Source organism: Crocuta crocuta, unplaced genomic scaffold, assembly GCF_008692635.1.
Source record: "Crocuta crocuta isolate KB4526 unplaced genomic scaffold, BGI_CrCroc_1.0 scaffold515, whole genome shotgun sequence".
NCBI classification, from domain to species: domain Eukaryota; kingdom Metazoa; phylum Chordata; class Mammalia; order Carnivora; family Hyaenidae; genus Crocuta; species Crocuta crocuta.
Genome location: NW_027528633.1, coordinates 136,033 through 161,869, shown reverse-complemented (window position 1 = coordinate 161,869; position 25,837 = coordinate 136,033). Strand labels below are relative to the sequence as shown.

The following is a 25,837-nucleotide window of genomic DNA, read 5'->3' as shown; positions in this document are numbered from 1 at the left end:
CCTGAGATTGGGCAATGATCAAGTTCTCTAGGACTTGGTTTCTTCATCTGAAAAATGATGATAATAGTAAAATCTATTCCATAGGATTGTTGCCAGAAATGATTTGAAGAAAAAATCTCAATGCCAGCTTCTCTCCAACATTAAGTACTCAATAACTGTTGACTATCAGGAGATTGTCTTGTTTTCTAGATGGGAAGTCTTCAGAATTAGAAGGGCCTTTCTAGACCCATTAAATGCCACCCAGGAAGGCTGTGAGGCTGCCTCTGGCCACATCACTGTGCCATGACACAGGGTACCCTGTAGTACTGCTGCTCATCCTTCCTAGGGAGCTTCCTTTACTCCAGTCTTAGAAGAAGTTCCTCACATGAGTGGGTTGCCTCCTCTGGGACTTCCCCAAGGTATTCCAGAGAACCAGGATGAAACTGGACCTTAGTCAGGCCTGCCTGACATGTGACTATCCTGGCTGCCTGGTCACCAGTCCAAGACCTTGGTCTCTCATCTACTAAGTACCATCTCTATCCCCCAACCTGCTTTATGAAGACCTGTGCCTTCCTGCCCCTTGGAAGGTGGAAGATGACAGGAAGGAACTCTCTGGAAAAGCAGAGAACAGGGCTGTGTGCTGTGGGGCAGTGAATATCAGGGCATGAAATGTGGGCTTTAGCCCACACCTGCAATACACCTCTGGGATGCACCTGATATTGGGAGATCCATGAAGGCTTCTACAAACAATCAAGAAACGGTCCTCTCCTTTTTTAAATGTTTATTTATTTTTGAGAGACAGAGAAAGTATGCATTTGCACATGAGTAGGGGAGGAGCAGAGAGGGGAGAGACCGAGAATCGAAGCAGGCTCCAGGCTCTGAGCTAGCTGTCAGCACAAAGCCTGATGTGGGGCTCGAACACACAAATGGTGAGATCATGACCTGAGCTAAAGTCGGATGCTTAACCGACTGAACCACCCAGGCGCCCCTCCTCTCCCACCTTCTTGGCTTTCTGTCTGTCACCACATCAGTGTGGCTTAACACAAACCAAGGATCATCCAAACATCTGACTCCTGGCACATGACAAGTTTCTTTAGGGACTCCCATACTGAGGAAGCTCGGTGCCACTTAGGTCTCTTGCCTTTGAAGGGCACACCCTTTGCAAAGCAGAAGGTGACATTTCCTTAGTGCACAATGCAGAGGCCTTTTGATTTTTATTTTTCCAAAAGGCTACATATCAGTGTCTTGGGGAATCCCATACCCAACCAACAAAAGGCAAACCTGCTCACCAGAATGTATGGTTCCTGTTTATGCTGGTTTGGCCACTTCTGGGAAGGGGACAAGAGGCTGAGGGCAAAACACTCAATGATAAATGGACTCTGAGGGGAGAGAGGGGCCAACACCATGCCAATGGCAACTTTCCATTCATATATTCACTTGTCATTGATGTGTGCCTTGGAGGACTGAGTAGCTAAGTGGAAAGGCGTCCAACTTGGGTCAAGTTGGACAAATGAGCAAATGGCATGATCAGTGCTGTTTCCCAAAATTGTTGCAAGGGACATTATATCCCTAGAAGGGATTGTTAACCCCATAAAAATCAGTTTTATTTTTTTCCCCTATCATCTAGTTTTCTTAAGTAGGCCTTTGTGTAAAGGCTGTGATCAGGTACAATCCTATCCAAAACATCTTCTCTTAACCCTACTTCTAAATAGTCAACACCACACTCAGAATGTTGATCTGCCTAGTAATTTCAGTCACCTGCTAAAATAGCTCTTTTGACACTAGACTCTAATAACTAAACTAGAAGCTTCAGGAAAATTAATTGCAAATTACTAACTCTTGATCAACAGTTTGCATAGATATCCAGAGCCAAAATAAACCCAAACTTGCAAATGTTCAAAAATGTACTGGCAATTCTTTCCCCAGATGGAAAGAGACACAGACACAGCACTTGCAACCTTTAGTCAGATGCTTATTAGGTGGTTAAGCCTAAACTGCAAAATAGATACTAATTTTGATTACTAATTTTGGTACTGGCTGAACTAATTATGTCCTGTTATTGCAGTGACAGGTCTCAAGATCTATAGCAGGGGTAGGAAAACAAGAGCAAAGTGTCAAGATCTCTCTGCATAAAATGTGGCCATTGTATTATATGAACCCATGTCCATAACAGTCTTGATGAGCCCAAGGCTTAAGGAGACCCTACTAAATCCTAAGAGAATGACTGACATGCTCAAACTTCCAGTGACAAATCAAAGGCAGCTTTATTTATTTATTTATTTTTTTACTTCTCGGTTTCTCCCTTTCTCTGGGCAATAAAAAGGAAAGGGAAGAGGAACTTCTCTCTGAAGTCTTGGTGATTTCTTGTTAAGTACATATATAAATATAAGCATGTTGAAAGCACATTCTTAATAAAATTATTAATAACTTAGGGCCAGGATGGGAGGAGTCATCTAGTGTGGGATCACAGGGTTTTGAATTTTAGTGTGTTCCCTATTTTTATGACTAGATACTGGTGTGCAGAGCAGCCCTTTGTGACCAGCTCTGGTTGTGCAACATGAGCTCTGACATTTCCCTGGGTGTTCCAGGTACCTGCCATCTAGGGTGCCTGAGTTCAAGGTACCTTTGATGTTGTACACATGACTCTCCTGAAGGCTAAGGATCTATCTAAAATAAAACTAAAAACCAATAAACCACAGGTGTATACGCACACACACATATGCACACAAATCACCAGAATTTACAGGCTGTCTCTATGAATGAGTAATACGAAACAGCTCTAAAAGTTGGAAATGGGGTTCCCTGCTGAGACGAAACTAGAAAGAACAAGCACCTAATAAATAAAAAAATCCACTAGTGGAAACTCATCTTCATGGAAAAGCATAAATGCTTTTGAAGACACATGAGGATACTCAAGATTAATGAAGATGCTCTAAAAAACATGACTTAAGCCAAAGATCACCTTGGGAGGAAAGAGTATATAAACAGGGTGGTCTGTTAGGCCCTGGATAAGTGACTTTAGGGAGCAAAGTGGGAGCCTGGCAGAAACACCACTCAAACATGTTACGGGAATAGCACTCCAATCATGGGGGATACCAGATCAGGATTACTCCCCACATACCACCAAGGCTCTTAGCTCCATGTTCGTCTCACAGGACAATGCCTAATGACTAATTTGGCTTCTGCCACAAACGTTGATAATGAAAGACAGTCTAGTGAATAAAATTGGTTTTCAAAAAGCTACTTTCTCTTATCTTTCATGATAAATTATGAAACTGGACATTTGAATTCCACATTAATTGTCATGAGTCTATTCTGGGGAGTCTGTCCTAGGTACAGAGATAAACTTGAGGCCCTAATCTAGAAAAGTGATATGACTACCTTTGGAGGCCCTAGGTCTGGCAGCCTCCTTAAATCTAACCTTTACTGGGACACCTGGGTGGCTCAGTCGGTTAAGCATCCAACTTTGGCTCAGGTCATGATCTCAAGGCTTGTGGGTTCGAGCCCTGCATCGGGCTCTGTGTTGACAACTAGCTCAGAGCCTGGAGCCTGCTTCGGATTCTGTGTCTCCCTCTCCTCTGACCCTCCCCTGCTCATGCTCTCGCTCTCTCTCTCTCTTTCTTTCTCAGAAATTAATAAAACATTAAAAATATTTTTTAAAAAATCTAACCTTGACATTTCAGAGCCCACAAACCACCATCACGGGAAAGGAGGATACTGGGAGAAAGAACCATTGTGTTGGAAGCAAGATTCTAGAGTGGCAAGGCCACAAATCCCGTAGCCCCCACGTTCATTCCAATACTAAAAGCATTTGCTTCTCCCTCCCCCACCTCCCTCAATCCCAAATCTATTTGCCTCCTTTGCCCCTTTTCATCTCTACCACCATGACCCTGTTCAGGGCACCAGCTTCAATCACCTGGATGACCGTAACAGCTGCCCCTCTGACTGTCACCCCTCTTAATTCTCCATCTACACACCAACCATGGTACCTGCTTGCTGCAGCACATTCAGGAAGTCCCTACCTGCACCCATTACATCTGTATAATGGCACTCATGCTGCTTATGAGGCTCCAAGTCAAGAATCAGCCTGTGGGAAGCTTGCAGGACACCTGACCGCTGAGCTTGATCAGCTCCAAGGGCTGGTATAAGAAGTACACCAGTTATTATACACCAGGCACTAAGCAATGGTATCAACCTGGTTAACCAAGTCTTTGCTTATATACTCAGCTCTGTCTGTACTACTTACCATCAATGCCCACCCTTTGGTTCTTACTTTAGTCACACAGAATGACTTGGGGTCACCCCGGGGCACTGTGTTTCCTTATACCACCAACTTAACATGCATGCTGGGCCTGGGCCTGGACTCCCCTTCGTCCATAGTGGAGGACTCCCCTTCCTCTACTATGTCTGGCTAATTCTAGCACTTAAGCTTCAAGTCTCAAATTAGGTATCACTTTTTCCAAGGTGTCTTCCCTGAATACTGCCTTACTTACCCCAAAACTGGAATAGTGTTTCTCCTCTCCTTCCCCACACATATCACCTATACTAGTCCTTAGGACTTACTCTGTAATTGTCAATTTTTCTAACTGCCGACACCATTGGTGGGGCACAAAACAAACTCCCCAAGGAGAAAGGGGAAGAAGCAAACAAACAGAGGTTCTGACTTCAGCAGCCATACAGCTTTGCTGCAGGGGTGCTCATTCTCCCTTAGCCCTCGTTAGGGCCTCACAAACCTCAAGGTGCAAAGCCCAGAGGTAGCTCAGCTCCTCTCTCTCACTTTACCCACTGATTTGGGATCAAAAGATCCAGATTCAGGCAAAGCTGTGCTAACATTTTCAGTTTTCAGTGTATTTTTTGGCTTCTTTGAGATTCAAATGAATAATACCCTCTCTTTGGGTTTATATAGCTTTATAGTGATAGTTTGTAACCCACAGGACACCAGATAATTATTAGATGATTATTAATGGTGCCAGATTTGGTCTTATGCAAAAAGAGGTGAACAGGAAAGGATGTCAGGCTGCAAGAGGTGGGTGACCCTACTGGACTGGAGCCATCCCGAGAAAACGTGTTTTCCTAATTCTGCTGCCTCATGTACTACACACAAAACAGAAGTCTTCTTGAGGCTCTGTGCTCAGTCTTGGCCCTTTGTCTTGAGTATTCCACAGAGACAAGGCTCTGGCACATCCTCACAAGTGGGAAGTGGAGACATCCCAGGGCTTTTAGGTCTGACACATGGGAGTATCCAGAGGTTCCTACAACTAGATTACCTGTGCTACATTCAGACAGGCCTGCTGAGTCAGAATAAGCATTTTAATGACCCAAACTGATCAGTGTGTATCATTTCACACCCATCAGGGGCTGTTGTCAGTACAAAGGATCCTCTTCATCCCAACACACAGCTCCCAGCCCCTTCCCTGAACCCCTGGTTGAAGCAGAAACTCAGAACACAGGTCAAGCCTGCCACCTACAGTTAAAGGGCCATGTATATTAGCTCCTGTGTTCACCTGCCCTTAGTTCAAGCCAACTCTATCCTTAGACTGAAAAGTCAAATTTCCTTCTTTCTCTCCTGGATTTAGGCATGGGAAATTTAGGAAATTGACTTAAATTGCTCTTTAGGCCAGTCTTTGTTTCTTCAGATTAAAAGCTGAATGTTGAATCAGAATAAACTGCATTGAACAATGTGCAGCAAATGATCATGGAGTACCTGGGCTGCACACCCCTGAAATAAGTGTAATAATTCCAGTGGTGCCTAATAATTAGTTCTCACTGATCTCATATGATTTCATATGATCAGATCTCATATGTGTGCAAGTAAACTATAAATCCAATTTCTGAATTTCTTTCTATTCACATTGAGGGTCAATTTTTCTCTCATGATGAAATTAATTCACTTTTTCTGTCTCTGTACTACCTTCTAGAGGAAAACCATTGCCTCTGAAATTAAACCAGCATTACTGCTATGAGAGCAGGCTCCAATCCTATGTCATGACTCTCAAAAGCAGGAACACATACAGCGTCCACTCCTCATCTCAGGAAGAATGCATTCCCCATGAAGTTAAATGCTAGGTTGCCCTTTGTTAACAAAACTGTGTAGCTTTTGGTAAATTCCACCACAGAGAATGCAAACCATGGGTGAAACACACACTAAGAGATATTTCCCAAGCTGGAGAATTGAAGAACACATGGGCAGAGTTTACATAGCACAATTCTCATGAGAAGCAATCATGATTACTAAACAGTAACCAAAGCAGTGCATCAGGGCTCTTAAAATTGCTTAAACATCAAAGTTAAGGTTAAAGAAATTGATGTAGCAGTGGAATTAAGGTAAAAATATTTTCTCTTGCTAAAGAGTATCCTTAGTTCTCAACATATAACAACACCATCACACATGTAGTCAATTTAAAATGAAAAACAAGTTTACAAATCACTCAGGATACTTAAAAATAAACTCTAGGTTACTTTTCTTTTTGGCAGCACCAGCCTTAACCTCTGTGGCTTTGAAATATTTCAGAAACTTCAGGTACATTACAGTCTTCTGAGAAAGGCCCAGTACTTCAGAATTCTTGGAGCGGCTGTGGAGAAAGAATATTACTGGCAACAAATATTAAAGCAACATTTTAAGACCTACAGAAATATATTTAGATGTTCGTAAATGTACACACATATTTAAGGATTCCAGCTGATAACCTAAATATTATTTCTGTGAACATATTTACATTTCTTTTTGGTTTAAGAAAAGAATGTGCCTTATAGACAAATTGTTTCAGCAGTAGATGGAAAACTCTGTGGCCACGCTTCCCTTTCCCAGTGTATATCTGGGGCTTATGTGGGTATGTAGAGTTTTTTCCTCTGGCCTCCAAAGAGCTCACCTGTGACATACCTTCCATATGCACAGGAAAACTGCTCTTATTCAGGGGCTCTGTTGGTAGAATTTGGAGAAACTAGGTTGCAACATCCTTTTTGGGAGAGGCCAAGTATACTTTTTCATTCTGTGGCTTTGTGTGCTTTAAACAATTTGAGGTGGTATAAAAGACTGGACCACGAGATTGCTCACAGCATTCTAGGATTCCTGCTGCCCCACACTACAAACTGCAGATGCTCTCCAGGCCTGCTGGCCTTGGCCTCAATGTGAAATTTTACCCACAAGAAAGCATAATTGGAGCTCCAGTCAAAAATTTTAAAGCCCAATGATACTGATGCTCTTGCACTTTGGCTTTAAAAGCAATCATGACCAAACATTTTCAACATTGAGTTGATTACAATAATGAAAACACCTTCTCAAAAAACATTTAATGAGGTAGCTGAGATCAAATATCAAATCCACAGCATACACAAAAGTGCTTAATTAGTGCTCAGGCATTTTAAAATGTATTTTTAAATGCAAACTTGCTACAGTGCCTAATAAACGCTCTTTCCAATTCCTGAAGATGCATGCAAATGTTGTAAAGAGGCCCTTGCAGAGTTGTAACAGCAAGAGAACAAGAGGTGAGAACAAGTGAAGCTGGACAGAAATAGAAAGGAAGAGCCCTCTGGGCATACAGCCTGGGCTGAAGTGGTTGTGCTCCCCATGGAACTGAAATATTGTCAGGGCCACCAAGAACAAACACCAAGTAGAACTCAGGGATATGATGGGCTGAGAAGGAGGTCTTGACTTCAGGTGGTAGGAGCCACATCCTGGGGCACTTTCATTAAGATTGAGGCAATGCTCAGAGCACCCCTCTTCTGCCTTCCAGGGCCCGTGGAACAACACTCAGGAGGGAGTCTGGCCTTCTGCTGCCCTCACCATGACCAACCTGGATTCTGTCTGCTCAAAGCCACAGACTGCCTCTGGCTGAGCAGCTCTTAAAATGTTAACTTCAGATGACTTCTATTTGGAGTCTTGGAAAAAGGAAGGGTGGTGATACCAAGGTTGGCAGCATGGATTTTGTGACTGTTGCTGCAATATGAACATTCACGTGCATGGGCACACATGCACACTTGCCTGCACACAGGTGAACACATGAGTTGGTATAGGGCAGCCAAGCAGACTCCCCAAGCTCAGGTAGGGCAGGAGTTGGGATAGTGAAAGGGCCTGGGGCAGGGCTGGAGGGTTCATGGAGAAGGAGCCTGGATCCACTTCGCCACCCTCCCTCTCCTGTCTTCCATGGGGGCAGTCAGCACTCCAGGGCACCCGGCAGAAATGCACTGAAGAAAAGGGATGGAAAGGCAGGCACCAGATCACTCTGTTATTAGGTCTCCGTTGTATAGTTGCTGTAGGCCAGAGGAGGCAGGGTCTGAAAGCTGCTCCACCGCCTCGTACCAGGCTGGGACTCCACACGCCCTTGCTCTTTATATTTACCCAGAATGTTTTTGGCTTCTTCAGCATCCCGCAAAGGGCTCTCTCCATATTCTTCCTTCAGCCACTGTCGGTACTGGAGAAGTTGAAAAAACCAAAATGTCACACACACACACACACACACACACACACACACACCCCTGCATTCACATAGATTTTACCTATTACTTAATGGTACAGATTTTGCCACATATAAACAAGGAATAAATGGGCATTGGGCAATCATAGGTCTATGGTTGGCCAGCCAGTGTCCAGCAAGAGAAATAACTGCTTCTTCCAGGTTTTGGCCTGAGGACATGAAAGCAAGCCAAACCAAGAAAATGTTACTTGATCCAAAGGGAGATAAACAGAAGCTAATATGGGGTCTGAAGATGGTAAAAAATAATGTTCTGAGCTGATGACTTTTGCGGGGGTGGGAGGCATTCTTGGATGAGATGTCCTCTGTGGGCCTCTCTAACTCCAACCTCCATGATGCTAGGCACGTACAGAAAGACTGTGGCATCTTCCCAGGGGCTTCTGTTTACATCACCAAAGTCTACTGAGCATGGTTACCTGGTGGACTTCATGCTTCTCAAACTCCTGGAGCTGTCTCTGGAAGCCCAAGTTGGGGTTGGCACAGGACCTCCCTGCACGCACAGTGTGCAGAGCGTCCTCCCAGCCAAAATCAGTGACGGTCATGATGTATGCGATCACCAGAGTCACACTCCTGGAGACACCAGCCAGGCTGCAGGGCCAAAAGAACCCACATGGGCAAAGGGTTTCAGCCCACAAGTCTATCTTATGATTCACTGAAAGCAGGAGATTCTGTGGATCCCATTTTAGAAAGTCTTCCTGCCTTGGATTATGAGTGGACATCAAGCCAGTATGAAATTATTCAGAAACATATAAGCTTCTACTTTATTATATACTAGAATCTCAGGGATTCAGTATCTGTGTTAGCCTCATTTTTTAAAATAGATTTCCTACTGGCTATGGCTTTGGACACTTTAATTTTATGATTCTCTATGTTCCTTAGCCTCTCTTCAGATATTCCCCATTTCCCAGAGCAGAAAAAATAACTAACTAAAGCATATCAAAGCAACTTGAAGGGTCTTGGATCTATGCAATGTATCTATTTATAAACTGCAATATTTTAGAAGACTTCATTTCTTTTAAGTCTGGTTTTTTAGATAAATGAAAACTAAATCTATAACTGAAAACCCCATTAAATACAGAAGCTCTTATGAAACATTTGTTCTTCTTGACATAACTAAGTAGAGTACAAGAGAGGGCACATTCCATGTGCTCTGGGATGTACGGGTCAAGAATGGTTAATTATATCAGGCAGGCTGAGTAAGGGACCAATTTTAAATGCATATGCAAATTAAGGTGGTCACAGAAGGCTGTGCTGCATCAGATTTAGAATGTTCTAGCAACGGTTTAATATGGGGAAGTTCAGAAAATTTCTCATTTTAAGAAAAGCCTATCTTCAGATTTATACAACCGTATGAAATACAAATTCCTAGAATATGAGGCCTATACATTTTCAAATGATGATGATGATAATGATGATATAATAATAATAATAATAACAACAACAATAATAACCACTATCAAGTAGTGGCTCTTTCTTAGGGTTTTATTTCAGAAATACTGAGAGCTTTTAAAAAATACATCCTCTTGGGCTACAAACCTAGAGATTCTAATTCATCAGGAGCCATAGAAACACAGGCACAAGATTTCAGAACTCCCCTTATATGGCCCCAACTGCACTCCCCAAAGTGGTTTTAAGCAAATGTAGATTAGCATTACAAAACCCACAATGTGTTATATGTCTTTTTTTTTTGAAAATTTTAATGTTTATTTATTTTTTTGAGAGAGAGAGAGAAAGAGAATGTGAGTGGGGAAGGGCAGAGAGAGAGGGAGACACAGAATCCGAAGTGGGCTCCAGGCTCTGAGCTGTCAGCACAGAGCCTGACACGGGGCTCGAACTCTCAAATCATGAGATCATGACCTGAGCCAAAGTCAGAACCCTAAATGACTGAGCCACCCAGGCGCCCCTACTCTTTTTAAAAGTAAAAAAAAAAAAAAAGTTAATCACATTATTTCAAGAACTGCATAAAACTGGAGAACACTATTTTTTCCTAAAGCAGTCAAATGATCTACTGTCCCTGCTCTCCTATTATGGGTTACAGGTCCTTAGAACAGATTAGTTTTTGTGGATAGCTCTTCTGGATATCATGCAATGGATCTCCTTGGTAAAGACAGATTTATCACCAGCCTCAGCAGCAACACAGCCCAGGAGACATCACTTTACATTTCCAAAGAACTTTCACTGCAATAGCAACTTCTTTGGGGAAACTCAAAAGATTGTTAAGCTTTTTAAAAATATATACATTTTACAACATAACATTGTCTCTTTTGAAAAAAAACTGTGTATAGTTGACACACAATGTTACATTAATTCCAGGTGTACAATATGGTGATTCTACAAGTTTTATATTATGCAGTGCTCATCACAAGTGTAGCTCCTATCTGTCACCATTCAATGCTAATACCATTGACTGTATTCCCTATGCTGTACCTTTTATACTCATGACTTAATCATTCAATAACTGGAAACCTGTATCTCTATTCTCTTTTACCCATTTTGCCCATCCTCCTACCTTCTCCCCTCTAGCAACCATCAGTTTGTTCTCTGTATTTATAGATCTGGTCCTGCCTTTTGTTTGTTTGTTTATTCATCTATTTTGTTTTTTAGATTCCACATACAAGTGGAATCATATGGTATTTGCTTCCTCTGATGTATTTCACTTAGCATAATACCCTCTAGATCTATACATGTTGCTATAAATAGCAAGGTCTTATCTTTTGTGTGTGTGTGAGTATTCAATATAGAGCCTCATTCAAAATAGAGAGGGAAATGCTCAGACTGCACTTTAATGAACAGCAGAGTTCCAGTACCAGGATGTTGGCTACTGGTTCCTTTGACATAGTAGTTATGTGATTAGTATGAATACTAGTGGTAACGAACATTTCATAATGTATATAATTGTCAAATCACTACATTGTACTACTGAAAGTAATGTCAACTATATTTAAATTAAAAATTAAAAAATTAAATACGAGAGCCAACATTCACTGAGAGCTTACCATGTGCCAGGCACAGTGCTAAGAACTTTATGTGTATTATCCTTGGGTTATGTGTGTTATAACAGCTTTCTTTCCAATGTGTATGTACTCATGTATGTATATACATATCCACACAAAATATAGCTGAATGTGGTAGAGAGCTATATATAAACTGTTTCTAAGAATCTATTCAGAACTTTTCAAAGCAAAGTGCTAAGCTAAGCACACATAAAAGCACCAATATATAAATGTAGAAGAAATGGTTATTTTGGTGTTACACTAATAAATATCCACATATGTGATCAAAACTCTCCAGAAAGAATGGTGTTTTGGAAGATCATCACTGAAGTTTCAGGGATGAGCTAACAAAATCTGTACCCTCCACAGGAGGCTGTTTTGAGGGAATGATAGACACAGGCTAGAAAAGAGTTTTATGTTGTCTAGGAACCTTGACAGTCCCTACATGAATCCTACTGTGAAAATGAAAATCCTAAGTGAAAATGAAAAAAAAATCATAGGGTTCTCTTTCATCAAAAACAAATGATGACTAACAAATGGCAGGGGTCAGATGGGGTGTATGTTCAAGATTCAGAGGGTAGACAGAACTATTAGGAACTGAAATAATTAATCACACACAGAAAAACACTTGACAGAAATCAGGCTGAGCAGAAATGCTAAGCTATTATTAGGTGGAGGCATACATACCAGTGTACAAGACAGCCCTCACCCCTGAGTCGGCACTCGTGAATGAATTTAATACTTTCTTTGAAATGTCTTGTCCTGTAGGGGGAGAAAAAAAGAGAGAAGTGACATCTCTCTACTTTACTCAACATATGATGAAAAGAAAAAATCCGCCTGGGGTTTCTTGAAAAGGTCTCAGAGTCCCACAGCTTTAAAACCGTGGTCATACTGTCTGGGTCTGGAGCTGCCCTCAGCCTTAGAATCTGTCATACACAATACTGAGGCCTGGGAAGGACAGCCCTTCTTCTGGGATTTTCAGAATTTCTCTGCAAGGAATCCCTGAAACACATAGTTGTTGCTGACCAGTTTGTGTGTGTGTGTGTGTGTGTGTGTGTGTGTGTGTAGAGGGGTGGTTTCTGCCTAGCCCAGTGGTCATTTGGGGCTCCTGAATGCTCAAGACCATACCAGTGACACCACACTGATGATCTGCACACCAGTTGTGCACATTCACAGACGTTCAGGTGAAGAAGATACCCATATCATGCAAGCATCCCAGTTTTAAAAAGTAGTTTACTTCTGGGGCGCCTAGATGGCTCAGTCAGTTCAGCATCTGACTTTGGTTCAGGTCATGATCTTACAGTTCGTGAGTTCAAGCCCCATGTTGGGCTCTGTGCTGACAGCTCAGAGCCTGGAGCCTGCTTTGGATTCTGTGTCTCCCTCTCTCTCTGCCCCTCCCTCACTCATTTTCTGTCTCTGTTTCCAAAAAAAAAAATAAACTTTTTTAAAAAAGGAAGTTTACTTCTAATGATTAAAAAAAAAAAAAGAATAATATTCTCCCATATTGGTCTTCCTTGACTTTGGTAGGTCCTGTCAGCATGTCACCAGAGAGCTGTGGGGAAATGGTACGTGCAGCTTCAATCCCTGCTCAGTGACCTACTGGCTGTGTGACCCTGAAAGACTCACTTAGTTTCCCTTAACCTCACTTATAAAGTGGAAATAATGCCTTACAGGGTCGGATGAGGTAATATAAGCCAATATGCTTTGTAAACTATAAAGTCCTGTATAATGATGAAACCATGATCCTTATTTCTTCTGACCCCATTTTTTAATACCCTTTCTCCTGCATATGTACACCAGCACCAACCATTTAGAGCACATTCTGGACTGCCTGGTGGGTTAACTATAAATATTCCAAGGGGACCTATAGAGTACATGCTTTTTGAGGTCTTCTACCTTTGATTGACTTGTAAAGCAGTAAAACACCTAAAGTTACTCATGGAATAAATTCATCTTCTTTTAAACACCAACTGAGTGCTGACTATTTACCAGGAACTCTGCTGCAGAAGATTCAGAGAAGAATTAGATATAGTTTCTAACCACACAAGCTAGGTCTACTGTTTCATGAAGGATGACAAGACAAATGAATGCAATGAAGTTGGGAAATTCAGGTGTGGCCAGGTATCGAATGCAGAAATTCAGGTGTGGCCAGGTAACAAATTCAGCCAGGTATTGAAAGCAGAAGAAGCTTAGCAACTTAAGTGTAGGTGCCCAGCTAGATTAAGACAAAGAGGCAATACAGGAAAGTGTCAATGCTCATGCATACATATACATATTCCACAACCTACCCATAAGGCATGATGTCACTAAACATGGAAAGTTTTTGGTGTCTAACCCAAGGACTCCGGATTCTTACCTAAAATTTCTAACTATCAGCATATTGAAAGACATGCCTTTGCTAACCTTCCCAGGCACAAATGCTCCCATACATAAACTTATAAAATGACTCAAGACATTGCAACTCTACTCGCAAACACTGGCTTGGTATTAAGCAGGCAAGAAAAGATTTCTACTGTAATTCCTGAAATTTGAACTGTCAATACTGAAGAAGACCTCAGACAGAATTGTAAAGCAGAAGCTCATAGAAGCCAGGCAGTGAAGCTGAGTACACAGAAGGATGAAGAAATGCAGGCACGGTGATACGACTGGCAGAAGCCTGGCCCAAGGGCAAGGCACTATAGGCAAGAGTGAAGGCTCAGTGCTGTTAGAGCTTCCCATCTCTCAAGCAAAAACAGTCTGCAGTGAAGTTTTCTGATTTTGAAGTAGGAAAACTGTAGCAGACATCTTGAGTTGCACTGATTTTGTTTGGGGCAGTAGTTTGTCAGAATAGTCCATCCTACCTCTAATTCCAGCCATGGAGAACTAAAGAAAAGGTTGTGGGGTGGGGACTTCTGGAAAAGTTTTCCCTTCCTGATGAAAGGGAAGCTATCTATCTCTGCTTCAGATTTCTGTTAGGAAACTGGAAGTTAGTGTCATGCTTACAGCTATATCAGCTGCTCTGTAACCACTGGTGATAAGTCCCTGGTGTGGAAAGGCAGCAAGGATACAAAGAGAGACCTCAGGGGACTGATGCCCAGCCCTGGGAGCAAGCATTACCAAGTTTTCTGGTCAAGGCTTAGACTAAATCTCTTTATAACTTAAAACATTATCAATCAGACACTCTGCTACTTATGGTCAAATACAATCGACCTGGTATCAGCAGCCAATTCAACAGTTTTAACAACATTGAGCCAACTCATCTGGCCTCAGAGTGGATATAAGCTGCCCTTCTGCCATTTGCTTCATGGTTTACACAGTGCAGCCTGTCCTCTTCTGTAGGTCACTGCATATGGCAGACATTCCAGAGGGTGGGGTGGGTCTGACTATAGATCCCAGGACCAGGGCAGGCTTCCCAGAACCCAAGGCTCACCCCTGACTGAAGCCTGGCAGCTGAGGGGCATGGCTAGAGGGAGCACATGTTTGTCCACTAGGTCGGCCATACTGGGGTATCCAAGGGTACTGAAAGTCCTCTCCATGCCTGCAGCCCATGCTCATGCCTGTTTATGGGTCTTCTTCTAGTCAAGCAGAGTTGCATCTGAGACAAGAGAAGCACAGAAGAACACAGTAACCAGAAAAGGAAAAATAAATCTAGATATGAATGACAGTTGCCAGTTTAGTGAAGAAGCCACAGACTGCCCCAGAACACACTGCAAAGCCTGAGTGCCATGAAAGTTAACAGTGTCATTCTAAGTGGGTAGGACTTACTGTTTTAGGGAAACATGGGCAGTGCTGTGGAGCTCACCAAGAACTTGCAAAATAACAACAAATGAATCCCTTTACTGAAACCTGAGAGTGGGAACAACTGCTTATATTTGGCTTTTATACCTGCATGTCAAAAACCACATGCATGATGAAACCTGGGTCTTAAATATTGTAGGGTGTATCTGGGTTCAAAAGTCAGTTTGCTTCTTCTCAGAATAAACAGTGTAGAGTGGAGTACGGTCAGCAGAGTAACATGCAGACCTGCAAGAGCCCAGAGAGAGTACATGAAAGGGCCAAGGGGCCAAGAAATTCATGAGGAGGTACCCCCACTCTGCTCCCTGCCAACTCTTTCCTGTTTTAGTTCTAACTGCATCACCCTTAAGTCTAAGACAAACCTACAAATGGTACCTGTCTATCACCGTGTTGAGGCAAGGGCTGAGGAACCTCACGGCAGGCATCTGTGAGAGGGTGGCTCACAGCCCAGCCCAGGAATGTAATGATGCTAGCGAAGGGATGACTTAAAGTCCCACCACAAAACTTGACTCATAAACACTATTAGGCAGGAGGCCACACCAAGCAGGCATTCCTAGAAATGCTTTTTCCAAGTAAAGCCAGGAGGCAGGCGCATTCACTACTGCTTTGGTGTGTTGCAGGGAGTGGGGGTTATTTCCAGGGAAGCTGATGACATAAGCTCTAGCACTGGTCATTAAACTCCCTCCTCCACAGCGGGAAATACCCGCGACTCTGGCCCTTGTTGCCCAATTCTCTGATGTGAAGCAGAAGCACATATCTCAAGCATCATCCCACCACAGACTGTTTCAATGAACACATGTTCCCTATTCCTGCTCTTCATTTTGTACCTTCACTTCCACACACATACAGAGTAAGTTCAGTTGGAGGAAAGCTGGGGGGCTCATTGACCTACATGTGTGTCACAAACTCACCTAACAGTGGTTGCTGCTGCCAACAATCTGAAGAAGACACCTTGGGTAGAGCAGAGGGGCACTTCAGAGGAGACATGTCCCCCATGAGGGCTCAGCAAACAGACCTGCAGCTGCCACTGTTGCCCTTCCTCCTCTTCCTCAGTCTATGCTAACTGTACTTCTTGAGCAGCCTCCTCTCTCTCTCTGTCCAGAGGCCAAGAGCCAGGACCAGCCAGGTTTTCCTGACCTTCAGAGAGTGCACAAAAACATTAGTGGGTGGGATCTAGCAAAACTACACTACATCATGACCATCTTTTGAGGCTGAACAGTGAGTGTTCACTCCAACACTGCTAGATTTGGAAGCTGTGATTCCCCACTGTGGAATCTGAGGTAGCTCTGTCCTGCTGAGGACTCTGCTTATATGAGCAGGAGCTCAGGGAACTGGGCTTACTCCAAAGCCAGCAGTATCAGACCAGGCTATACTGACAGCAAAGCCATGAGACTGAGGACACTTCTCCTTCCCACATATGTATACATGTGTTCATTTGTATACACGTGTACATGTCTGTGCACATGTATTGTGTATGAAAGCAAAGCAGGAAAAAACAGGAAAGGCAAGCACTCTTATATTTTCTTCTTTTCCTGAAAAAGGAATACTTAAAAAGATAAAGCAAAAAGTAAATGGGTAGAATGTACTATCTGAGTGAGCCTGGGCTCTGGAAGGTGAACTCAGATCACAGAGCTGTTTCCTTCTGGGGCAGAATCCATGTAGGCCCCCTCAGCCAGAACACTCTCACCCAACCCAGAAGCAAACAGGAAGGAACATTCTCCACCAGTACAGACACTGGCAGAGCAGCTCCATCAGTGCACAGCATTTAACACATACAACCAACTCATATTTATATCAATGATTCCCCAACTTTTATATTTCCTGCACTTAAACATTTTTTAATTGAAGGGTATTTTTATTTTATCATGCTTTTCATTTTGCCACATAAGGTCATTTTAAAAACAAAATAAAAACCTCTCTACCATCTACTATAACATCATTTCACAAAGAATAATTGAACACTAGAAAAACTAGGAAAACAAAGTTTAAGACTAAAATATAGTTAAATTCAATAAATGAAGTCTTATAAAAAACTCAATACCCTGAGTACTCTGTGTATTTCTCATTCCTGTGGGCTACAAAGTCCTCAGGAGTCATATGTGAGTGTGTGTGTGCGTGTGTGTGTGTGCATGTGTATGCTCAAGTGTGTATGCATCTGTCTGGAAATAGGACCTCAGCACTTCAAGGGCCCATCTAGCTTTGATTTTGCAAAACTTCTTTGTAATAATTAAAACAAAGAAAAACTGTAAGTGAGAGAGAGAGTTGGATATACAGAAGACATCAGCTAAACTAAAGAAAACATACACAAAAAGATAGAGAGGTGGAATAAGGCAAGGAAGTTTTACCGGTACTCTAAATATAAGCTTTCTGTAGTGCTAATTACCTCTTCTCCCCACAAAACCTCAAGAAATTTAGAGACCTGCTCGATACCCAAACCACTGAATGTCACAAAGGTTCTACAGCAATGATGCAATGCCACCAACTCTACAGCACAGACCAAACTCTCCTGTACTTGACATTAGAAGATTTTAAAAAGGGTAATTATTCCCTTAACAATATCTAAATACAAAACACCAACTTAATAAATATTAAAATAAGAATTAATAAATGATTTACTATATATCCAATAATTCACTCTCAAAATACATTAATACTCCTTACTTGACTAGCAAATATAATCTGATTTCTGGAATTGCTTACAGTTCATAAAAATACTTTCACTTATCTAACCTAATACTACAAGAATTGTGTGAGATAGGTATTTTAAAGATGAGAAGTGAGGTTAAAGTGACTTGCATAAGAAAGTACAGAGAGAAACCAAAAGCAAGTATTTCTAAAAGCCTCAATTCACCCCCCCCCCACATCAGCCGATCAGAGATCATGTAGCTTATGCATTTGATACAAACTCTAGGATGCCTCTAATTGTGACAAATCATGCAAAACACCCCAGCCTGGGTCTGTGGGGTTATTACAACTATGAGAACTTGAACTTTCACATTTCCTGAGTTTGAAAGGCAAGGTGGTTGGGGAACTGAGCTAAAATTTTAATGTGTTAATGTTATCTCAACCAGGTTTCTGCATTTTAAGTTCCTGGAAGATCAGAGGGGGAGTTTGTGAGGATTAAAGCCAAGACAGCAAATTGACCTTTCTTGGCAGTTTACAAGCACTGAATGCCAAGTGAAAGCAGTTAGTTTCAAAAGGTCACAAACCTCTTACTAAGCATAATTAGCAAGAAGAATTCCTGTTGGTATAGGGGTTTGTGGGGTAAGATTTAGTATATAAAACTTTAAATTACATATAAAGTTGGAAATAATTTTAAAAATCTGTTTAAAATGGCAAGCGATACAATTTTCTAGAATTTATTGTCATTAAATATAAGAATTTTCAGGCATCAGTAATTAAAATAGTCAGGCATCTAGACTAAAGAACTACTAGTTCTAATTGTTTGAGTTACCCAGAACATATTTTCCAAGTGATGGACATGATTTCTCTTGCTTTTTTTTACCAGAGTGTTTATCTCCTGACTATCTACATTGGTTGAGGGTACAGAAAGTGAAGGTTCACTGTCAGCTATATGTTCCTAATATTGGTGAGTAATGACCACAGGCTACCTGAAGTGATTATTTGCCAATGGCTAATAGTCTAATTATATGCTGAAAGCATGCTTGCTGTTAAAAGGTATATTACACTTCCAATGAAACATTTGTAACAGGCAAAGAGAAACTCAAGCTATTTCATAGGCTGTCTCTTAACATACGCAGTACACTCAAATTCTAAACTTAACTCCACAATTCCATGTAATTTTAATAGAGCAAGAAATATTTATAAACTCATGGGCATTGATGTGCCCAAAGTCTTACTTATGCATAAGATTTGCTATTACTAATGGATTAAAAATAAAAGTTGTCCCAAAGAATCACATGCGTGCCTATGACCATAACTCTCAATGGGTGAGTGCTGGCTTTTATGCCTTTCAATGAGTTATGGCCTTAACTTTATTTTCCAATTGAAACAGAGATTGTATAGCTGTAGGACTTCCCTTAACATAGCAGCAGTGGCACGTTCTCCTCAAGTTCTTTCTGTCATTAGCCCCAAACATGGGTGCTACAGTAACTACCTATTGAAACCCGATATCCCACCCTACAATTTCCCCAAGATATAAGGATATGGTTAAAAAGGCAAATCACACTTCTTAACAAGACCTCCACACATATTCGGGACAGAAGAGAACAAATTCAAATCTTACAGGCTAGTCCTCTGGACTCGAGGTGACTGTGTTTGAGCTGGTTTGCCAGAAGACCTGAACTGACCCATGAGACCTTGGACCTCAGAGAAGCTGCTGCTACATTTTCTGTCAATGTAGTCTTTTCTGTCAATCTGGTCTTTTCATGTAAGCAAGTCATCCAAATCTCCCACTGAAGTGGGCCTCCTGAGCACCAAAACTTTATTATTTCAACTATCTTATTTTGTAACTCTCAAGATATATGAATACACTTTTAAGAGAGTAAACATATATTCTTATTTTCAAAAGTGCTTAGAGTTCCTAAAGAACACTTTCACACATGTGATCTGATCTCCAAAAATCCTCAAGGCATATTTTTCACACGAGGTAACAAGTTCAGATGGGTTTAAAAGACTTGCTCAAGGTAGATGCTACTAGCTTTAAATTTAAGATATCTAACATAAAGGTCTACTACTTACTTGTCTATATAGTGCAAGACCACTCAATGCTCAATCTTCATTTGGTAAGCAGTCAGTGGACATCAAGCACAGTGCTTGGCTCCTAGCAAAGCTAAAATGTCCTGGGGGCAATCAAGTACATGTGGCTACCTTCCTTCACAACAAATGCCCAGGATGTGTTATAATCTGATTCCCCCAGAGAGTCATATTGCCAATCAGGTATTGACAAGTTCAACAGTATGTTAGAATCTCAGTTTGAGATAAGAGCAAAGCAACCATTCTAAAAATAGCCACCAAAACATGGGCAGAAGATTGCTGTGGTCTCCAGAGAAAGGCAGTGGCTCACTTCCTTCCGTATACACCATGCCCTTCCAACCACTTCTGTTTCTTGACACGACTAGTAACCAAGGAAGTTCTCTGGTGCGTCTTCTCCTCCTAGACCTAAGCTACTACTGTTTTCCTAGTGACCCTAGTAAAATCTTTCCTCCATCATCCTCAGTCTTAAAAATGGACTTTTTCTGTGAAATATGGACAGTTAGTATTAAAAAAGGCCTTATGTAGAACATATTTGTCCCTGCTTCAAATCTACCCCTGCCCTTTTCTCATCTAATCCTATACCATCTGTCCCCTGTCCTATACCATCCCCACCCTTCCCTATATCAACCCATCTGACTCTAGCCCCCCCTTTTTTTTTTCTTCAAACAGGTAGATTTCACAAAATAATTATGTAACCTGTGATTTCATTGCTCTCCAGCAATGAAAAATCAAGATTGGCTAATGTTCCAGTATTTGATAGCTTTTGAGAAGATGGACAATTGAGATACTAAACATAAGATTATATGGTCTGTAATTCCAATATGTAAAATTTGTAGGCAATAGGGTTTAAGAATCATTAAGGACGAATCCTGACAAGAATGTGGGCTCCCAAATTTGCAAACATCACCATAGCTTATAACTTTCCAGATAAAATGCAGTAACATATAATTCTAGCAGGGTTGTTATGTTTGACCTGCAATGTAAGCACAAGGCCAGCCTGAGAAGCAGAGGCTGGTATCTACTGTAGGCACTGAATGGCTAAGTACTTTATTTATCCCCAGTGTCTTAGCCTGCAAGGTTCAAATTCATGCTTCAGTAAAATTTTACTCCACATTGTGGTCTTTTTTTTTTTTTTTAAGTTTATCTATTTATTTTGAGAGAGAGGTAGAGAAAGGCAGAGACAAAGACAGAGACAAAGAGAGGGGGTATAGAGAGAGGGAGTGTGAGAATCCCAAGCAGGCTTTGTTTGGGACTCAGTCTCATAAACCATGAGACCATGACCTGAGCCAAAACCAAGAGTCAGACACTTAACTGACTAAGTCACCCAGGCACCAATCCCTCCTTCCCCCCAACATCATGGTCTTTCTAGGCCACTTGAGGACACCAAAGAGTGTGAATGTTAAAGCCTGGCTGCTGTGGGTCTTCAAAGCCCTGCCCCCCATTTTACCAAAGCCTGACCCCATGGGCCTCCATACAACTGTGATCTGGAAAGGACAGCAATTATGAATTTCTCTTTATAAGGATATCAAAGATGTATTCAGCTGTGATGAAATAGAGGACTGAACTTTCCTAAACCAGAAAGACCTATTCATTCAACTCAGACGGCCTTTAGAGGTATGCTGTCCCATTTCGTGGCCACTAGCCACATGCAGCTGTTGAACATTTAAAAGGAAGCTGGTCCAAACTGAGATGTGTTGTAAGTATAAAAAAGCAACCAGATTTTGAAGACATAGTATGGAAAAAAAGGATGTAAAAAAACTCTCACTTTTGTTTTATATCAGTCACATGTTGAAATGACAGTATTTTGGATATGCTAGTTTAATAAAACATTATTAAAATTGTCACCTGTTTCCTTTTTTACGCTTTTAAAAGTTTATTTATTTATTTAATGTGTGCGGGGGAGGGTCAGAGAGAGAGGGAGAGACAGAGTTCAAGCAGGCTCTGCACTGTTAGCACAGAGCCCAACAGTAGGCTCGAACCCACGAACCGTTGCATCATGACCTGAGATGAAACCAAGAGTTGGATGCTTAATTGACTGAGCCACCCAGGTGCCCCTCTTTTTTACTCTTTTTAATGTGGTTCCTAGAAAATTTAACATTACCTGCATGGCTTACATTTGTGGTCTATATTCTATTTCTATTGGACAGTGCTTCTTTGACAAAACCCAAAAGTTTCTTTAAGGGTTTGCTTCTAGAAAAAAGATGAACATGCTAAAATTTCAGTTTGAGGCATCCTTTTTAGACATTAGGCTTTTATAGACATCCCATCAGTCAGTGTTATATAGTTGAAGGAATGGCAAACAAGAAGCGTGCCCCCAGCTACAGTTCTGCATAACTTGGCATCACAGACCTCTTATGGGCCTTGTTACTTCCCCTGTGGGGCAGCAGCTGCGCATGGCATCAAGCATCCCATTGGTTCCAATGATTTCACAGTCCTTTACTTTACTGTCCCTTATTCATTTTTAATATCTCCAAAAAATATTGGAAAAAAAGCAACTTACAGGTTTTGAGACGGTGAATCCGCTGCTGGAATGCACAGGTATTTAACTCCCTGTAGAATGATATAAAAAAAATTAAATAAAAAGACGATACTTAGTGGAGAAAAATATTTAAGGGAACTATTTACTCCAGTCAAAAAATAAAAAGTAAAAAGGAGAAGTTTTTCACTCATCTTTTGTTGCCAAGGAACCAGGGAAAAACTATTTAATTAAGGTTCCTAGTTATTTTCCGTGACCATACCTACAAATATTTATGCTCTAGTTTGCAAACAGCTTGTAGATTTAGACAAGGTTTATCAAACAAGTGAAATAATTGAATGCTTTCCAGTAAGTGTCAACAAGTTTCAAAACTATCATTTCAGATGCTTATTTGCATATTCAGCATTTAAAAAATCTATTTCATTTAGAATCCTGACTGGCCAAAAAATGAAGTACTTGTTAGTAAAAACCTTAACAAGCTAACTAAAAATTGTTATGTTATATTACATAAAATGTTATGTTACAGTTTTCTCTATCATATTTTAATAATTAGAGTTACGATTTCACTGATGCATTAGTAGGAACTTTACACATGTAAAATATTTTGATATATTTGGCTTGCTTTTCAAAAGAGTAAAATTTTGTGTACTAAACTAATATATTTTTTAAAAAGAATGGCCCAACTTGAAAAAAAAATGAACTTCGCATAGGTCTCCATAAAAATCTATTTTAAAAAGTCTGTGTAAATTTGTGGTATAAAAACTCATGCTAAATTTGTTTTATTTAAAACCTAGCTGTTTCTTCTTCAGAGGGGTTTAAAGTATAGTTCCAAAGGTCTTCAAAGTTAAGTAAAAGTACAAAATCTAGAAATCTCAGCAACTTCTTCAAAAGAATATGGCTCTATGAGGACTTAAATGAATGATTTTTAAAACCTTCCTTCTTTGATAGTCTAATTTGATGGGATCCTTCCACCATGTCAAGGATAATAAGTAGGGGAAGAAACACAGCAAACACTAGAAAAATAACCAACCTAAGAGACTAAATGAAGGAGAAATATGTAGAATCATGGTACAGACTACCACAAGACCCTCAACAAATAAAGCCATAAAGGAACTTGTCTTCTAGAGTTGGAATATTTTTGCAGTTGATGAAAATTTTACTGTTAACTCATATTGTGAGGCATTTCTATGTTGTAGTTGCTAATGTAGTCTTATAAGGAACATTGTGGCTGCCCCAACCCTTCCAGACTTCCACATTTCAATAATTCCCGACATTGTGAATCCCACTATTCCAATACAGAATCCATGTAAACTGTTTCTCAACCTCCTTTGCTATTAGGGTGTAGACTCAGGACCTGATTGCATCACCTGACACACCTACTTGAGGTGGATTTGGAAACAGGACATGGGAAGAGTCAGATGGGTAAAAAGCACCTGCGTGGCAGGTGCAGGTGGTAGCAGAGGCAGGTGGTACTGGGGGTAGGCGGGGAGATGTGGCAGCAGATCTCACTGGGCCAGTTGTGTGATGTGGTCTGAGTATTGTTCCTTTAACTTCAGCTGAAAGCCTGTTTCTCTAGCTCTTCTGAGGAGACCATAAAGCTCTCAACTATCTCTTAATAAACCCCTTCCTGCTTAAACTGGCTCAGAGTAGAATCAGCTGTCTGTAACTAAGATCTGAGAGCTAAAATTCCCCTCGCTGTCTCCCACTATTATGAGAGGTCAGAAAATTTTTTTTCCCTGTTTAATTCTTATACACAGTCATTATTTTTTCCACCTTTGAGTCAATCATTACATCTTCCAACAAAAGCTCTTAAAAAAGATGAGTTTTACCACTGCTAATCCATAAGAGAACACTTCAGCATGAGACCAAACATGCATTAACATGTCAAGAGTAAAGTTTAAGAATCAGCTGCTAGAAGAAGATGGTGAAGCAGCAATTTCTCCCTCATTTAACTTTCATTTTGCCATTCCTAATTGTCTCCTTTTGTCTCTATCCTCACTTTTCCCTGGACTCTGGGCACTGTGCTCTGCTGGAAATATTAAGGCAGTTGTCTGAAGTTCTAAACCACCTCCAAACCCAGACATATTAAATAAGTGATTTAAAATGGAAAAGGAAATGATACTGTAAAAAAAAAATAATTTAACTCCTTCCCTCCATCAAGGCCTAACAAGCTTATTGATATAGATACACATGCTGATCATTTCATACACCTGTCATTGAGATGACTCATCATTTACTTTTTTCTTTTACTCTTAAGTGAGAGTTGTCCATGGACTGGGCCCAAGGAAGCTTATTAAATTCTTTCCTCCCACATACTTCCTCCAATCTCTTTCAGTCTAATACTTCCAGAGGGATGCGAAGGATTCTCAGGTTTCCATGCTTCCTTCCTCTGTACCTGTCATAGTCTGAGTAACTTCAATCAATCAAGGATGCTGAGGTGGATTCCTTCTAACATAGGATATAAAAATGGCTGCCTGTTACACATGCTGACTGACAGCCACCTAATTCTAACAGAATCCAAAATCAGCCCAGTCCATATGATGGGAAGAAAGAAAAAAATAAAGAAAAGAAAGAGAATGGACAGAAGAGGAGGCTAAACAGGTCTTAAACTATAAATGCCAACAGCAGTGTGACTGGAAAGTATTTCACTTCCTTTAGGTATTCTGTGAGTGGCGTCATATTCCCCTTTTTGGTGCCTAATGCAAAAAAGAAAAAGATGCTGGCCCTATAAAGCAGGAGAAAATTGCAGCTAGATGGCAAAGGGTATCCTTCCCTCCATGCCCACAGATGATGAGGAGGTGACTTTCAGCCATGCTGGGCTCCTCACCCTCACTAACTGGGATGGGCATGTGGCAGCTACAGCTTCCCATCTGTGAAGCTTCTAAGGAGGAACAAAGTAGCTCTCAGCCACAAGTTTGGGGATCCCCTACTCTTAAGGAAGGACAGAGAAAATATAAAACACAAAATCATGTTCTCTCAAAAACAGAACAACAATAACCCATTCTGGCACATAGTAAACACTCCCTAAATATCTGTTGAACAAGACGAAAATCAATTAACATGAAGGTCATACTATAAGAATACTACAAGAGAATAAAAATATTGTAAAGTTACCATGCCTTAACCTGATGACCACTAAAACAAGGGAACTGAACTTTTAGCCATGCCATGGAAGGGCACACTCCCTGTACAAGCTCCAGACATCAGTCTCCTGCCTGTCCACATAGGGAACAAACTATGCAAATACTATAAAGAAAGGAGTCAAAACTGTCAAAAGTGTTCAGCTGCTCACCACCCAAGAACATCTATTTATCTTGGCTTAGTCATTAACAAAGCACGAAAAGTATCTCTCTTGGAGGCCACAGACTGCAGAACATAAAGTACCTGAAAAAAGCCTTCAGATGCCTGCACATGTGTACAATTCATGA

General features: G+C 41.0%; 1 protein-coding gene across 2 annotated transcripts in view; it reads right to left on the bottom strand.

Moving 5' to 3' along the window:
- Positions 1–745: 745 nt before the first annotated feature.
- The window catches only part of DUSP22 (dual specificity phosphatase 22), a 67,867-nt gene continuing 42,775 nt past the window's right edge, over positions 746–25,837 (bottom strand). The window contains exons 4-8 of one of the 2 annotated variants that reach the window (XM_077755177.1): positions 22,434–22,483; positions 12,131–12,205; positions 8,867–9,038; positions 8,318–8,390; positions 746–6,551 (exon numbers count right to left, since the gene is read on the bottom strand). In XM_077755177.1, coding sequence (XP_077611303.1) covers positions 6,505–6,551; positions 8,318–8,390; positions 8,867–9,038; positions 12,131–12,205; positions 22,434–22,483 — 417 coding nt within the window. In that variant the 3' untranslated portion in view covers positions 746–6,504. Of the gene's footprint in view, positions 6,552–7,254; positions 8,391–8,866; positions 9,039–12,130; positions 12,206–22,433; positions 22,484–25,837 lie in introns of those variants that run through there. The other variant, XM_077755176.1, reaches the window with a different exon arrangement.